Source organism: Chinchilla lanigera, unplaced genomic scaffold (genome assembly GCF_000276665.1).
Source record: "Chinchilla lanigera isolate Chin_1 unplaced genomic scaffold, ChiLan1.0 scaffold00163, whole genome shotgun sequence".
Lineage (NCBI taxonomy): Eukaryota > Metazoa > Chordata > Mammalia > Rodentia > Chinchillidae > Chinchilla > Chinchilla lanigera.
In genome coordinates this window covers 22,178-39,144 of record NW_004955564.1, presented here as the reverse complement: position 1 = coordinate 39,144, position 16,967 = coordinate 22,178, and the positions used below count along the sequence as shown (strand labels likewise).

The 16,967-nt window shown below is 56.4% G+C and overlaps 1 protein-coding gene across 4 annotated transcripts; it reads left to right on the top strand.

Annotated features, from left to right (window-relative positions):
• The first annotated feature begins 1,053 nt into the window (after positions 1-1,053).
• Wfdc1 (WAP four-disulfide core domain 1) lies at positions 1,054-16,609 on the top strand. 4 transcript variants are annotated; one of them, XM_005413215.2, is made up of 5 exons: positions 1,054-1,192; positions 1,354-1,557; positions 13,168-13,357; positions 15,143-15,226; positions 16,009-16,602. In XM_005413215.2, the coding sequence occupies exons 2-5, from the start codon at positions 1,435-1,437 to the stop codon at positions 16,356-16,358; spliced, it is 747 nt and encodes a 248-aa protein (XP_005413272.1). In that variant the 5' UTR covers positions 1,054-1,192; positions 1,354-1,434; the 3' UTR covers positions 16,359-16,602. The 4 variants fall into 4 exon arrangements, with proteins under 4 accessions (XP_005413272.1, XP_005413271.1, XP_013364649.1 ...); XM_005413214.2 differs by having other exon boundaries at positions 1,054-1,212; XM_013509195.1 differs by lacking the exon at positions 1,054-1,192 and having other exon boundaries at positions 1,240-1,557; positions 15,149-15,226; positions 16,009-16,609.
• The last annotated feature ends 358 nt before the right edge of the window (positions 16,610-16,967 follow it).

Below are 16,967 nucleotides of genomic sequence, written 5' to 3'. Positions count from 1 at the left end.
TAGACGTGGGCCAGGGATGGTGGGCTGAGCAGAGAGTGTGGCGCCTGGAGCAGGGCCCATAGGGCTCGGCACATGGTTGCAGGACAAAGACATGGAGGAACGTCCTAGAGCCCGGGCTAAAGTCTCCACCTGGGTGGGACCAGGGGAAGGCAGGCGAGGCAGGTCCGGGACGCAGTGCTGGCGACGCTCCTCTCTGCTCCCGGCAGCCCTTCTCAGTTCTGCAGGAAGCCCGCCCGAGTATGGGTTGCTCCAGTGCCTACACTCACTGCTGAGTGTCCCGGCCGAGCTCTGTGCGGACATCAGAGCCGAGCCTGTCTCCAGGCCAGCGTGAGACCTCCCTGCATTAAAATGGGCCCATCTCTCAGGCCATGCGTCTGCTGCTATCACTATTCACCCAAAGGCCAGGAGGGGTGGGTGGTACCCCAGTGTGCGGTGCGCGGGCAGGAGGAAGGAGCCGCTGGGCCAGGCACTGGCTCTGTGCAGGCGCCCGCTTGGCCGGGGCAGCTCCTGGAAGCCGCGAGGATGCTGAGCTCTGTCACTCCGAGGTCCCGGGCCTGCCGCCTTTCCTGCCTTGCACCTCATTGACAAGATGAGCCGGGGTTTCAGCCTACACTCTGCACTGTTGCGTGACCTCAGGCGGGCATTGTACCTCTCTTTCCACATCTGTAAAATGGGTGTCACATCAGTCCCTGCTCAGCGGGGCATGAGAACAGCCCACAGAGCGTGCTTATGAGATTCTAAGTGTGGGACGTCGCCCCTGCACACACTGACCTGTACGGCACTCTTGGGACAGATGTGACCAGCTGTGCCTCACAGGCTTGATGTCACCGGAACTGCACGGAAGCTTGCTGTACGTGAGACTGTCCCCAGATCCACGTCAGAGAGCAGGAGTCAGGGTCTCCCCGCGGCCACCCACCCAGAAGCTGGCCGCACAGCAGCTGTTCTGGGCAGACGGTTTGGGGCCCAGCTGGGAACTTGGCCGAGGTAGCTCAAGTCCCACCCACCCTGGGCGGCCCCAGCCTGCAGCCCCAGCACCTCCCCAAAGGAGACAGGAGACACCATCCCACAGGAACAGCTCATTAGCAAAAGTGTAGAGTGGCAGAGCCACTCCCGGCCACTTCAGTCGGCAGGACCCACGCCCCCTCCTCCTGCTGCCACGCTGGAGCTGCTGGAGCTGCAGCTGCCACAGGGGGTCAGAGACTGGGGCCAGAGGTTAGAGGGCGGGCTAAAAAGAACCTGGCAGGCCAGATGCCTTCTGGGGGTGGAGGCATATGACACTTCCGGAAACAGGAGCCAGGGGACGCCGGGAGGGAGCTGGGAGAGGCCAGAGCACACACTTCTGTCCCCCTCCAGGGCCCACCCCGCACCCGGTCCCTCCTTTGCCGGTGTCTGCAAGGTCTTTGGCTGCAGGAAGTGCCTCGCATCGGCCGCAGGATGGGCAGCTGCGGGAGGAAGGTCCTCTGGGCTCTCTGTCTCCTGCAGCTCCTGGGAGCCAGCTCTGCCAAGGACATCTGGAGGCGCTCCCTGCCCGAGAGGCTGCTGCCAGAGAGGCCCCCCGTAAGTACCTGAGAGCTGTGGGTGGCCTCTGCGGGTGGGTGCAGCTGGAGCAGGAGACCTCCAGCTGAGTTCTCCTGCCCACATCTCCGCTGTGTGCAAGAGGAGTGTGGGTGTTGGACAGAGAGACTCCTGTCCTCCCGACCCCTGCCAGCAAGCGGGGGGGCAACGGCACCCCGAGTGTGCCAGAAGGGTCGAGCCTGGCTTGGGACCGGCAGCCAACACTTGCTTCCTCCTGAAGATCAGCACCTGTTCCAGGGCCCAGGGACCTGAAGCGGTGTTTTGCCTCCACGTGGGTAACCCTGTGTATGTGAAACAGAGTTACCCATTGGTAGGATTTGCGCATTTGGTAAACTTCAGCGGCAGCTGCTCTGGGGAAGCATCGTGTGGGGTCTGTGAAGGTGACTGCAGCTCCCACCTTGGAGGCTGGGGCAGGCAGTCTGGGGGCAGGTGATGGCGCACCAAGGAAGCGCCCAGGTGCCGGCAGACCGGGTGGCTGGGTGCGAGGGTACGAGGCTCCACGCCTCCCCAGCGGTGTGACTTCAGGCGCAGTGGGGGCATCTCTGAGCCCTCGCAACCTCGCCGATGCCTTCCCCTCAGCAAGACGTTTCCGTCTCCGCTGTTTACAGGCACTGTCCTGGCTCAGGGAGGCAGCGGTCAGATCCCTGCCCCGGGGAGTTCACCCCACCGCGGGGACAGCGCAGAATAAGTGAGAGGGGTCCTGCTTTCGAGTGCCAAGGAAATGAGGCAGGAATAGACTGGCAGAGAGTGGGTGCAGCGAAGGGTGTGATTCAGTGCCCTGGGACAATGCAGAGCCACAGGCTGAGGTGCGCGGGGCACACGTGGGTGCGGAGTGTTACGTGGCCTCTCTGGAGCTCAGGGCATGAGGGAGGATGTGAGGCTTGAGAGCACAGAGCACTTAGCATGGAGAGCTCCTCACTTAGCATCGTGAGGCTTTTAAGTTGTGAAAGTGGGTGGTGCGGGTGGGACATGGGTCTCCAGGCAGGGCTGCATTCTATCTAGTGTACTCGGGCCCAGCTGGCACCTGCCTCTAAGTCTGCACCCACCATGTCCTGTGGGTGAGTGGTGAGTAATCACAGTGGAGACAAAGAAGAATGTACATGTGGCTCTGTCCCAGGAGAGGCAGAGCAGGTCTTCCAAGCTTGAAAACATTCGACCTGAGGCTTTGAGGGGTGAACAGGAGTTTGCCAGATGATGGAGACAAGGAGGGGGGTGGGTAAAGTTTAATGACCCCAGGCATGGTGGGTACAAGAAACTGGGACTGAGGCCACTCTGGGCCTCTAAGATCCTATTGTCCAGGCTGGGCAGGTGCTCAAGGGAAGACACAGGCAGCCCCAAGGCAGGGGAAGAGCAGCAGGAAGCAAGATGCTGGTGGGCTTTTTGAAGGAGGGCAAGCACACCCTGAAGCCTTCCTGGAGGAGCCAGGCACCTAGACTGGGGTTTGGGAAAGGTAATGAGGGGTGGAAAAAAGTTATTGATTAGGGCATTAAGAGATCATGATGGTGACACAGATTTACTGAGGTGAAAGGTGTCCACTGCACTCTGTTAAGCAAAATAGCCGGTTACAAAACAGTGTGTATGGCATCGACAGTTCTTTATTTTCGAGCAAATGCATTAACGAGCACAGACAGGAAGAAACTGTCTAGAACGGCGTTCCCTAGACTGGTGATTTAACTGTTCCTGGGAGTGAGACGCTGAGTGTGGTTTTAAGAGTATTTTTTGACTGTGCTGTCATAAAATGTTTCTAAGTGCAGGAAACTAAGAATCGCTTTAAGTGTGTGAGGCGATGGATGTGTTAATTGGCTTGATTGCAGGAGGCATTTCACGGTGTAAATGTATATCAGATGTGATATTGCACACCTTTAATGTATGTGATTTTTCAATTATACTCTATTTTTTTAAAAAGAGGGGGAAAGACAGAAGGAGAGGGAGAAGAAGAAAGAGGGGGAGGGGAAGGGAAGGGAAGGAGAAGGGAGGGGAGGGGAGGGAACGGGGAGGGAATCGGGGAGAGAATCAGGAGACAGGGAGCTTCTGACAGGGCTCACGTGACAGAGGTGCAGAGGCCGAGAGGGGGCATCCGGCACTCTCACTGCAAGGGGCTCTGGGGTAGCAGGTAGGACTCCGGTCAGTGAGGCAGGGTCCCTCTCGGGCCCAGCACTCAGATGGGAGCAAATGGGATGTGCCTCACGTGAGCCTGGGGCACACGGCAGCCTCGCTCAGCACACAGGACCCTGGGCAGGATGCCAGGCCTGGAAGTCACCTCTCAAGAGCTGTGCCACGCTGCGCTGCTCACTGCCTCTCTCTGGGCCTCGGTCATCACCTGGGAAACAGAGGCAAGGGACCGGGGGATCACCAGCGCCCTTCCAGTTCTCATCCTAATGTCCATTCCGGTATCCAGCAGGGAAGTGGGTGTGGGGCGGAAGATGAGGAGCAGCCTTTCTTTCCCGCGTGGCCCATACCACACCGGCCTCAGCCCTGGGCCCTCAAGGACTGTGGGCTAGCCGTGGGGCAAGGCTGGGCGCCAGCGCTGTACTGGAAACAACTGCACTGTGCAAACCGCATCATGCACACTTAGAGTTTATGGTCTGTGTTAAAGAGAAAGGACAGGCGCGCTCCCCGCCAGCTTGCAGCCCTTCCTAACTATTCTGCTGTGGCTCACGGTTCTCTCTGCGTCTCTAGGTCTCTAGGTGTGGCAGAGTGAGACAGCTCTGTGCGTCCCCTCCTCCAGCAACCTCTCACTGTGGCTGCAGCTAGCCGTGCTGGGACCAGGGCCAGTGTGGACGCTGTCCACAGGCCACTCATGTGCAGGGAGCTGGCTGCAGCCCTGCCAACCCAGGGCGCCCGCACTCAAAGCCCTCCATGGGCAGAGTGACTTTTGTTTCAGGGATGGCTGAAGTGGGGCGCAGCCTGCGTTTCTGTTTCCGGCAGCGGGGGGGGGGGGGGGGGGAGGTACCCTCCGGGAGACTCCTAAGGCGGCCTCAGTGTACCGCCTTCTGGCTGCACTGGAATGGCGAGTTCCTGCTCCTCTCTGAGCCTGTGTCCTTGTCTGTAGTGTGGATTAGCAGTGCCTGCTCCTCAAGGTCGGGAGACAAGACCGCAGAGCCCTGAGCCTGTCCCTGACCCAGCACTGCATTCTCTGCATGTGCATATATGTGCACACATACGTACATGTACGTATACAGGGATGCATGTAGCAGAAGCAAAGATTCACGAGGCCAAATTGACCAGCAGCGGAATATTCCTGAATGGTTTGACAACCTTTCTGGGTGGCGGGGGTCGGTTCTGTGCGGGTGGTCTTTCTTGGCTTTTCTTTTCTGGCACTTGATGAAATGACGAACAATCACTTATGAGCACTTACTATGTGCCAGGCCAAATGTGTGCCATGCGTGACTGTTGGGATCCTCTTGACCAACCCACGGGGTGGGGACCACTGCAGCCACTATGCCAGCCTGGAGCCAGTGCCCGGACGCTCCTCGCTGTCACAACTGCGGTTCTCTTGTCTCCCAAGTGCTATCCGGGACAGCAGAAATGGTTGTTCAGCTTGCATCCTGCCCAGAAGTGCCTGTCCCACTGGGGGCCTCTTTGCACTGCACCCTGCCAGCCCGGACCCCATTTGAAGTTTGTCTGCTTGGGGTATGGGGCTGGGGATGAGCACATGAGCCAGATGTGGCCGTAATACTTGCGTTCCTCAGTTTCCCCAGCCTGGCTCTCCTTTCCCCTGTTACTTCTAGGAGCTTCATTTATTCATTTGTGCAGCAGTGCTAGGCTGCATCCCAGGGTCTCACGTGCCAGGCCGGTGCTGTTGTACAGAGCTGCGCCCCAGCCCCCAGTGAGCTCTCCAGGGCCTGCCACAGTGCATTTTGTTTTTGCTGAGTAGCAGGGGTGGGCAAGGCAGATGGCTTGAGTGTCAGTCCCTGCACCTCCGCCCCTTGCCCCTGCCGCCCAAGGCTTCCTCGGCCAGGTGCTCTACCTGAGCTTGCTGGGACAGCCCCCACCCTTGTCCTCCCGCACTTAACTGAGATCTGTGGTGTGGGTGAGATTGTGTCTGCCCAAAAACAACAACAAAAAAGCAACCACAGGTCCAAGCCCTAACCCTGGTATCTGGGAGTGGGATCCGATTTGGAAATAAAGTCATGGCAGACGTCGTGAGTCAAGCTGAGGTCATGCTGTGTCAGAGTGAGTGCTTGATCCCATAGGACCGATGTCCTTAAAAGAAATGACACAGAAGCAAAGATGCAGAGAGAAAGACATGGGAAGACAGACCAGAGACAGAAGGTATGTGTATGTGTGGGTGCCGTGAAGCACTAAGGAGCCGCAGGGGGACCCAGACTCAGCCTAACTCCGATCTCTCACTCTGGCTGCAGGACCTCAGGCTGAGTTCATCTCAGTGCCTGGGGCTTAGTTGTAGCCTCCCCACCCCTCCCCGCCTGCTCCCCCACCACCTGGGCCAGGGTAACAAAGCTCTCACTACAAGGGCCCTGGGCGTTCCCTATACCCCTTGCAAGATGCAAGCCCACATGTCCCCTGCTGCAGGAAGCCATCATCAGACCACTGAGACACCCCTGTCTGGAAGAGCAGTGCCCAGAACACCCAGGGCATGGGTGCCCATGGTCAAGGCCCTGGCAGAGCCCTGGGTTCACCCAGGTGCTGGAAGGGAGGCTCACAGCCTGCAGGAGTGAAACATGGGATCCCCCAACCCGAGTGTAGCCCAGAGCCCGGCCTGGATAGAAAGAACAAAAAGTAAATGAACACTGTGGCTTTAGGGTGAGCTCGGCTAGACCACTATCTCCTCTCTGGGCCTGGGCTTCCAGTCTTGAGACTCTAGTATGGCCTGGGAGTGAGCAGGGGAAGAAGGATCCAGGTCCCATGTGGTTATAATCAGGCAGTGAGAGGGAGGCAGGACAGAGGAAAGGACAGCAGAGGGACCCTCGGAGCAGCCTCAAGGTGGAGACAGCTGATATCCAGCAGGTGGGAGGCAGATAATCACAACATGGTCCATCTGCATTGTGGAATATTGCTCAGCCATGAAAAGGAACAAGTTCAGATACAACGTGAATGAGTCTCTGAAACATGATGCTACCAGAGGAAGCCAGATAAAGCCTATCTTTATGAACACCATCCCAGGGCCTTTCCCAGAGCAGGTCATGATTTCTCTCAAGCATGTCCATTACCTCTTGTCTTTGCCGTCACAGTTTTTAGCTCCATTACTATCACCTGCATGATTTGTTCAGTTTTTCACTAACTACTTTTGCAAGTGGCGGAAAAAGCAATGGGTTCACTTTGCCTGTGTTTTGTGGAGTATCTGTCCCGTCTGGAACAGAGCAATGAGAAGACAGAGATGGTGTCTCTGGGTGCAGCTTGGTGCTTCCCATGTGTAGCTGAGAGTCGGAAATGCAGCAGGCCCAGCAATGACGAATGTGCTATTAAAGACTGAGCACGTTACATGAGAACCTTCCAGAACAGGGGGCATGGCATGTTCTAGGAGGCCTTCAAGTGCGCTGACAACACTGAGTTTGTAGTCTCGTGAGATTCTGGTTTTTTGAGTGCCTGCCTGAGAAAGCCCCTGAGTTTTGTACCAAATCCTGCTCCCAGCGCACAGTGCCATGGACGGAGCTCCGGGATGTGGCATTCATCCAGGCGGCTGAGCTCCGGGCCCTGCGTTCCGGAGCGAGTCTTATTTTTAGAACTTTGATGTCCAAATTCCAGAGGAAGAGAAAGTAATGCTTAAAGGAAAATTGACTTTTTTCCTCCAGCAAGCAAACCAGTCCTGGGGTACATTTTTATTGGGCTGGTCATTAAGTTGCTGCTGGAACATTCCAAAAAAGGGTAAAGCTCTTATGAAACAAAAGGCGTGGTGAGCGCTGAAGGGGGGGGGGATATGGGTAAAGTGGGGCAGCTTTGTAGATTGGATTCTTTTTCCCTAAATGGAAATGGTATACATATCTTTTTCTGATTATTAAACTAACGATGTTTACCGTAAGAAAAACTTCAGACAGCACAGAAAGGTACAAGGAAAAATGATCTAATGGCTTCCTTCAAGACATAAACTCTGTTGACACCCCTGGCGGGAGGTCTAGGCTTTTTCTTAACGCAGTTACAGGCAGCACCTGCTTGGTTTCTTAGAGACATTGTATTCATAGCATTTAAAAACTTCGCCAAGATGAAATACACAGGATGTAAATTACCCATTTAAAGTGAACATTTCAGTGGCATCTACTGCATGTTCACCTCCGTTACCATCACTTAATTATTTGAGAAACGCTCCTGTCACTCCTAAAGGAAAACGCGTAACCATTAATCAGTTGACCCCCACCCTCCCGTTCCCCCGCCCCCCAGTCCCGTGCCTCAGGCAACCACTTGCACGTCCTGGACATTACACACGCGGGAAGCACACACTGTGCACCTGGCTTACTGTTCTGCACCTGGCATTTGCACGTAGTGCTGTATGGCAGGTCCATGTCCTTTCCCCAAGGCCTGCAGGATGTCTCCGCGCTCAGGTGTGACATTATTTACTCACACAGGCTCCATGGCTGGTAAGCCAGCTCCTTTGCTTTAGCTGAACTTGGACTTGACTCGCCCCCTCCTCTGACAGAGCCAGAACTGCCATTTCCTTTTCCTGCTTCCTGAGGATAACTTTGCAAATCGGTAGAGCGCTCCTAAGATACCTCCCCAGGAGGGAAAAGGTAGTCATCAGCTGGAAAAACTTAGGGAATCTTTTTCTCCAGGTCAGCCACGAAGACTGGAAAGCTCTCTGAGCTTTATGTCGTTTCTCGTTCAGTAGCTGTGGGGAACTTGACGTGCTCTCCAGTCCCTGAGCAGGCATGAAAAGGCGGGAAGCAGAGCCTGCTCTGCGGTTCTCACGAAGGGTGCTCTCGGTCTTGGGCGAGCTGCCTCATTTCACGGCGGGGTCTCCTGGACCGTTACTTCAGTTTCTGCAGAAGGGCTGTGCACGTGGAGAAAGGGTGGGCGGGTGCTACAGAGCAGGGCCAGGGTGAGGTTTTACAGAAAGTGCACAAGGTTGAGGGCAGCAGTTCCCTGACTGCCCTGAGTGGGGCTGCTCCACGGGAGGTGGGAGGAGAGGACCCGGATGGAGGAAGCAGGCACGGTTAGGCAGGACCTCCCAGCTCCCAGCTCCCGGGACAGGAAGGCTCCAGAGCCTTACCCCTGCCACAAGAGAACTGCATCCCCTCAGGCAGTGCCTTAAATACTGCTGTGCCTCGGTTTCCCCAAGAGTAGAGTGAGTTAGGAAGAGCAGCCTGAGCGGGCCATCCTGAGGATTATTGCACAGAGTAAGAATTTTACAAGTGCTGCCTCTGCTGCCGTCGTGAACGGGACAGTCGGGTTCCAAACCTGGGCTGGCCCTGTACAGTAATCAAGTGCCTCAGTCTCCTCGCTATGCAAGGAGGACAGCAGCCGCTCCCCGTGTGCCAACCACTTAGAAGGAGGCCTGGAAAGCTGCCAGTGGCTGTCGCCCACCATCACTGTCATCGTCATCGTCACAGCCTTCTTCCTGAGTCCCAGCTTCTGGGGCACGGGTGACATCAAAGCCAAGTCCCTGTCCCTAGGAGGGCACAGCACAGTGGGGAAACACAATAAGTCCGTGAGTGTGGAAATATACGCACGCCTGACGATGCCGGGGGCGGGGAGCTGCGTGAGGGGGGTGGGGAGAGGACACGCCCGTGCCACAGAGGCCTGGAGCTCTGCGTGCCAGGCCGGAGCTGGGACTGGGCTTGTGGCACTCTGGGGACCTCCGTGAGGCTGGGCCACCATGGTGGGGAGTAGTGTGTGCAGGAGACAGGAGGGGCCAAGCCTGGCCTGACTGTGGGCCAAGGACTTCAGCCCCCAGGCAGGAAGAATCATCCTTGTGCAGAGCCCTCCCTGAGCATCAATCACCCTGCAGAACTGGGAACCTCCTGCAAAACACTGGCCCCCTTCCTCCGGCCCCTCCGCCCAACCAGGTCTTTATCACCACCACCCCCTGTTGTTTCCCTGCTGCATGAAAAATAACTCGCTCATCTCCTTTGTTCTGTCCAAATTCTGAGAAAAGGCGTTTGGATTTCCCTCAGAGAACAGTGGCCCATCTACACCGGTTCCCCCACAGACCCCGGGGCTGGGCCACCACTGTCACCTCCTCGGAAGCCAGGGTTGTGGGGTGGGGGCTGGGCTCTTATTTCTGTCCTGGGCACCCTTCATTCTACAAATGAGGCCTGATACCGGACAAGCTAGGCGGAAAAACGAGCTGCCTCCTCTGAGAAGGCGAGGGCTTTCTGAGTCACCCTGCGGCGGGGGCTGGGGCCACTGTCACCTTGGATCAGGATAAAAACTGGTGAGGCCCTAACATGGGTCCAGCTTAGTTAACTCTGCAGAAAATGATGGAGAGCTAATGATGTGGGATTACGGAGTGCAGCTTGAAATTTATTGGCGATGGTGCAGGAATGCGGGAGGCAGAAGGAGTTACTGGAAAGACCCGCGTGGGTTAGAGACCTATGCGGGGGGGGGGGGGCGCCTCCCCTGATCTTCAAAGGAGCCCAGTCTCCCTCAGCCTTTTTTTTCCTAATCTACCAACCATCCACACGGCCTCACCAGGTTGCTAAATTACCCGGGCTGGGCTTGAACTTGTGATCTTCGGGATCCTGGAGTCACATGGCTCTGTGGTTAACGCTTCAATGAACCGTTAGACTGTTTCCCACAGTAGCTGCGCCCTACCGCATTCCCACCAGCACCCTCCGTGCTCCAGTTCCGCAGGACCTCGCCTGTACTTGCTGTTTTTCATTATAGCCATGCGGGCTGGGGGTGGCCGGGAGAAGTGATCTCTCTTTGTGGTTGTGATTTGCACTTCCCTGGTGGCCAGAGATGTTGAGCGGCCCCTCCCCCGATGCAATTCTCAGCTCCACAGAGGCCTCTGAGTAGCTCTTCTGGGGAGATTCCTGTTCAGATCCTTCGGGCATCTTTTAACTTTATTCCTGAACTGCAGCGGTTCCCGCTATGTTCTAGGAGCCGGTCATGAACCAGTTATGACTATAAAGAATAAACCACAAGTCCTCCTGCTGGCGTGGTTGGGCTGCGGTCCGGTTTTCTAAGGCTCCAAGAGGTACCCAAGAGTAATCTAAACAATCCTTTTCAGTTAAACGTGGTGTGTGTTAGAAAATGCTGAGGAAGAACACGGTCCCGTGGGAGGCGAGAAGATTTCTTAGGGGGACACGGGCCCACGAGGGGCAGGGAGTACAGGAAGTGATCTGGTTCACAGATAGGACAGGAGGCAGGGCAAGGGCCAAGCCAAAAGAAGGAGCCCGGAGGACTCAGTGAACTACACCCTGGTATGATGGCCAAGGCCAGGGCACCAGAGGTGCCACAAAGGCCTCATTAGATTGGCAGGATTTTCCTGCCCAGAAATAAGATGTTCATACTGCTCTGTAAAGAATGCCTTAGTTCTGTTTAAGGTTACAACGAATGGCGCTTACAAAAGAGCACCTGCTACATACCCTGAGTTCCTACAGGCCCTTTTCTAAGTCAAACTGTCCTGCTTGTAACCCCATAGGTTGGTCCCAACTGGGATGACTGAGATGTAGTCACTTGTGTGTATAAAACCCACTTGTGTGTATAAAACTCCCCAGGACAAAAGAGTGCCCTGGGGAGTGTGTTCGGGTTCCCATCCCAGGTCTCCCTGGGGGCTGTTTGCTTTTGGGTTACAGTAAATGCCACTTTCTGCTCTGCTCTACAGTAACAGACTTTTGCTCTGTCCTCTTTCAACTCTCTACCTTGTGATTCTTTTGAGAATAGAACCCACCAGCCACACAGTAATGGGCCAAATATTTTCCTGCCTTCTGTCAGTTGTCTTTTGACTGTCTCAGTGCTTTGCTTTAAAGGATGAATGTCTTCCCTTTCGACGAGATCCAGCTTCTCTTTTGCTGCTTGTCCTTTGGGTGTCATTTCTAAGAACCACTGCCTAACTCGAGGCCACGAAGCTTTATCCCTGCGTTTGCTCCTCAGAGCTGTCTAGGTTCTGCTCTTACAGACAGGTCTCGGATGCATTTCGGGTTGTGTTCTGCGTGTGGAGCTCATAGAGGTGCAAGCGCATCTCTGCACGCAGATATCCAGGCGTCTCAGTACCACTGGAGGAAGGACTCCTCTTCCCCCATGAGCCTTTTGGAGCTCCTGCTGGGAGAGGCAGTCTTCCATGTTGTGTCTTCTTCTAAAAATATTCCCAGAACACACAAATGCATACAGTACATGTGACACATGTGCATATATGTTTTCAAAATATAGTAACACATAGCATAAATTCACCCCTACCTTGATTTTCTTCCTGTACCACCATACTCTGTAACCTTTCCTGGGCAGCTCACTGAGTCGAATTTCTTGTTTTGAGAACATACTCAGGGCAGGGTCCATGGCTGCACTCCAGTGCGCACGTGCTTCTTATCAACTTGGAAGAACCAGGAGGTGGGATTTTGAAATGTGTTTATGCTGGGGAAGGACTTGGGGAATAAACAGTTAAAGTATTTTAAACTGCCAGATTTGGTGGCACATGCCTGTGATCCCAGCACTCAGGAGGCTGAGGCAGGAGGACTGTTGAGAGTTCAAGACCAGCCCGGGCTACAAAGTGAGCTCAAGGCCAGCCTGAACTGCATAGCCAGACCCTCTCTCACAAAGGCTAAATAAATAAATAAATAAATAAATAAATACACAAAAAATAAAGCATTTTGCATGCAAGCTACAGCTGAAGCCAAGATGTGGGAGCAAGCCAAGGCGTGCTGTGTAATGACCTGCCCTCCACGCACCTCATCTCAAAATCTGGCAGGACGGTGTTACTGGCGTGGGCGGGGTCTGAGGTCGGGAGGGCCCAGGGTGGGCTGCCTGGAGTGACTTGAATGCCCAGCCTCCCCTCTATTGTGCTTATTCTGAATGCATCTCCTTTGTGTGAGCTGCATCTCATTGCTTAACATTTTATGGAAACAATATTGCAAAGTTCATAAATCCTAGATTCCAGCTCCAGGAACTCCCACAAAGCAAACCACTGTAACCCACATGTGGAAGGAAAGACAGGGTGGACCCTGAGCCCTGCCCAGCGCGGACGTGGACACAGGTGCAAGCACACAGTGTTCTGGGTTCTGGCTTTCCTGAGCAGCACGTTGATGAGGTTTATCCAGGTTGTCTGGTGGAATTACTCATTGTCCATGTGGGTTGTGAATTGTCAAAGCTCTAGGGAAATAAATGGATGATAAGAAACCTGGAAATGCATCTAGAAATATGTGGGGAGGGGGGTACACACGCACACTTAGTTGTGTACACATGCATATACACAAGATCTAGAGATACACATCTCCGGGGGCACCAAGGAGCACACAAACATCCCCAGCAAACACCCCAAGACCGCCCCACTGTCCTCTCGATGTGGAGGGCCTTGCAGTGGGCTCAGGCTGGCACTGCCATGCAGAAGCAACACACCTGTGACTCCTGACCCACCCCCCAGCCTGGTTCCGCCAGGATCACTCTTTCCCACTGAGGAAACCCAGGCTGAGAGAGAACCTGCAACCTGCCCTGGGCCCACAGCCTGGCCCGGGCACCGCTGATCCGCTCTTGACCCCACAGGTGGAGGAGGCGGGTTCCCCAGGGCCCCAGCAGCCTCGTGCCGACCGCTGCCCACCGCCCCCGAGGACCCTGCCCCCTGGAGCCTGCCAGGCCTTGCGCTGCCAGGCTGACTCTGAGTGCCCACGACAGTGGCGCTGCTGCTACAACGGCTGCGCCTACTCCTGCCTGGAGGCAGTGCCACCCCCACCAGGTAAGCAGGGATGGGGGAGGGGGAGCTTGATGGTGCCAGAGCTGGGCTTGGGGAGAGCGAAGAACTTGAACCCGGCCTCACTGCCCTTGCCCTGCGCAGTGACAATGGCAGCAGCTCCTTGGGCTCTCTCCACCTGCACTTATGGAGCACCTGCTGTGTACGAGGCACCTGCCTGGGTCCTGGGAGCCCATAGCCTAGGAAACCCATAACAGAGACAGTGTCACTGCCCATGAGGACAGGGTAGGGTGAGATTCTTCCCTAAAACACAATCCAGATTTGGGGCTTTTCTGTAAACTATCCAGCCCCAGTCCCTGGGCCCCAGATGCCCCATGCCCAGGTCCTTTAGTGTCCCTGGACCCCACCAGGCCCTCTGGCAGTGAGGCCTGGCCCTGGGGGTGTGCAGGAGAGGGGACCTGTAAAGGGCAAGGCGGAGGTCTAGTCCACTGGCCAACGGGCACCTCCTTCAGGTGCCACCCAGGTTGGAAATGACAGTGCAGCTCAGGGAAAAAGGGGTCATTGCCCGTGCTAAGGGCAGCCGGGCTGGGGTGTGCAGGACCAGACCGCCAGGTCTCAGGGAGGAGAGCAGGGGGTGTGCCTGGCGGGATGGTGCAGGTCCCTCGTGGAGGGAAGGTTTGGGAGCAGAGGGCTTGGGGAGGATGGGCGCAGGGGGGGGGGCGCAAGGAGCCCCTTCTGCAGTAAGAGTAGGGGCCCTGCTGGGCTGGAGTGGCAGCAAATCCTCCCGGGCGGAGGCTGTCTGGGTGGCACTGTTGGCTGTGATGACAGAAGGTGGCCCAGCCCCTCCTGCCATGAATGACTGCACCTGGTTTCCCTGGAGTGGGGTCACAGCCGAGAAAAAGACCCAGCACACTTGATGCCTTCCTAAGCATGGGAAATGGCGCCCCCTGCTGGTGCAGGGGCTCAAGGCACTCCCCGCTGACTAAGCCAAAAAGAGTGGCACCAGGCACGGAGGTTCTAGCCTCACTCGCTCCCTGTGCAACTGTACCCAGCATTCCCAAAACCTCCCATGCACCATCTCTTCTTAGGCTCTCTCAGCTCCATGGGGTGGAGATGGTTATCAGCCTTCTTTATAGCCGAAGGCACCGAAGCTCAGAGACATTTGCCCAAAGTCACACAGCAGGCATCGTGGCAGTTTTAGTCCAGTCATCTGGCTGTGAAGAAGCATCCACTGCCTTAGATCCTGAATGCAGGGATGTGGGGCCATGTCCAGGGTCCCTACCTAGAACACCCTCCCTGGGGACACCCAGCAGGCTCACCTCCTCGCCTCCTTCAGACCTTTGCCCAGGGGTTTTTTGGGGGGCGCTTTTCCTATGAGAACAGCAGTCCCTCTTCTGGGCAAGCCTTCCCCTCCTTGCTGCAAGACTGCACTGGCTGTGTCTTGTGCTGCCTGTCCCTGCCTGAGGGTCAGCGCCATGGGCCCAGTCCTGTGTCTCTGGGCCCCTAAGAGCAGCTCAGTAAGTACTGCATGGCTGAGTCCATCCTGTCAGTCACTGACAGCAGGCACCTCTTGTTACCAGCTACGGCAGTCTTGAAATCATCTAACACAGATGTCTCGGCCTTGGCACTGGACACTGGCTGGGGTGGTCTAGTCGGGGGCACTGTCCTACGTGCTGCAGGTGTCTAGATGTGTCCTGGTCTCTGCCCTCTGAGGGTGTGCTGGGAGCCATTGTGCTTCCTCCTGGGAGCCTCTGGGGTAGCACAGTGGCGCCCCCCTGCCCCAGGCTGGGCGTGTCTCGGCCTCTTCCACCTGACTGTGTGAAGCCTTAGTTCTAGACTGGCTGGTGCAGCCGAAGCCACGGTGGCTGGGAGGCAACGGCTGGCTCCTGGATGGCCCTGAAGAGGTGCTGCAAGGTGAGGGACCCGCGGGGAGCTGACCCCGCCTCTGGCCTGGACCCCCTCCCACACTGCGGGCAGGAGACCGGCAGCACCGGGCTGTCTGCCCCCGGGGCCCAGGGCATCCTCAGCCCTCCTGACCCCCACTGAGCGCCAAAGGGGGCAGCTGGCACCTCCCCCAGATCCCACAGCCCAGTCCAGAAAGGGGGTTGATTTCCCTGGGCATGGGGCTGCCTTCGGGGTGGAAATGGAAGGACAGGGCCGTTTCCAGACCTGAGATCCTAAGACGGGTTTGTTGCTTCTCTGCATGGTGGCCTCCTGGGGCTTCTATTGGAGCGACCCACAGGCCGAGCCCAGCAAGGCTGATGGAATGTGTGTGTGTGTGTGTGTGTGTGTGTGTGTGTGTATGCGTGCATGTGCACGTGCGCCTGGGACTCCGTGCCCATCTGTGTACGTGACTGGGTAGCTGTGGCAGCCCACGCATGTCCCCGTGGCTGTATGTACTAGCGTGTGTGTCGGCGATTTGTGTTGACTGAGCAGGTGTGTGTGTGACTGTGTGTGAGCCTTTGCGATGGCAGGTGTGACAGCATGCATTTCGAGGGGTACCTGAGCACACACGGATGGCTGTCACTCGTGTGGGAGGGCCTGTTGGGTCCCGTGACTGCGCTGCCCCATGTGCATGTGTCGGGGTGTGCATGTGCCACCAGGAGAGAGCTTCAGCAGGTGAGAGGCGCCTCTCTGCACGCCTTGGAGTCCGAACCCAGCTCTTCCCTCGAGCCCGGTGCATGTCCCTCCCACAGCAGAGGCCTGCAGCACCACCAAGGACGGTGCAGAGCCGCTGCTCTGTCCCTCGGGCTATGAGTGCCACATCTTGAGCCCAGGGGACGTGGCCAAGGGCATCCCCAACCACGGGCAGTGCGTCAAGCAGCGCCAGCAAGCAGGTGAGTGTGGGCGCCCGGGCCTGCTCCTGGCCCCACGGTCCTGGACCCCCAGTCAGAGCCTTGCCTCAGGAAATGATCCCAGCACCCAGAGGCTGGCCCACCGCTCCTCCGCCCCTCACAGCCAGAGTCTCTCTCTTGTCCTGCCACGAGGCACAGGACGTGCACTCTCAACTCAGCAGACTGACTGCATCCAGTTCCGAGTTTCCTAGCTGGGTGACCCAGGGGTCAGATTCTTCATCTCCCTAGGCCGAAGTTTCCTAACCTGTACAATGGGGCTACTACGTGTTGCTATGGGAACCACTGAACTTACATGTCAAAGCCCATGGAGCAGAGTTAGGTAGTGAGGGGCGGTCAGTGATAATATGAGGTGGTCAGGGCCCTGTTATAAGACCAGTAAGACAGGAGTAAACCAAGCCAGTTCAAACCTGTTCAAAAGGGTGCCAATCGGTGCAAAAAAGACCCATTTCCGGGATGGAGCTAAGAAAGAGAGCGGACAAATGATGACTTGAGTGAGGCCAACAGCCGCTTGCACCCCTCACAGCACCCTGAGTTTCACTGCCTAAAAAAGAGAAATGTAGCCAGGTGTGGCAGCACAGGCCTTTAATTCCAGCACCCTGGGAGGCTGAGGCAGGGTGATCACAAATTCAAGCCCAGCCTGGCCAACTTAGTGATTCAGCAAGATCCTGTCTCAAAAGAAAACATCACAAAGGACTGGGATGCAGCTCAGTGTTAAGGCCCTGGGGTCAACCCCAGGACTAAAAAGCAATGTGACGCAATGCTCAGTGACCTGATGGAAGCCAGGGCTGGAGGTCAGGGCC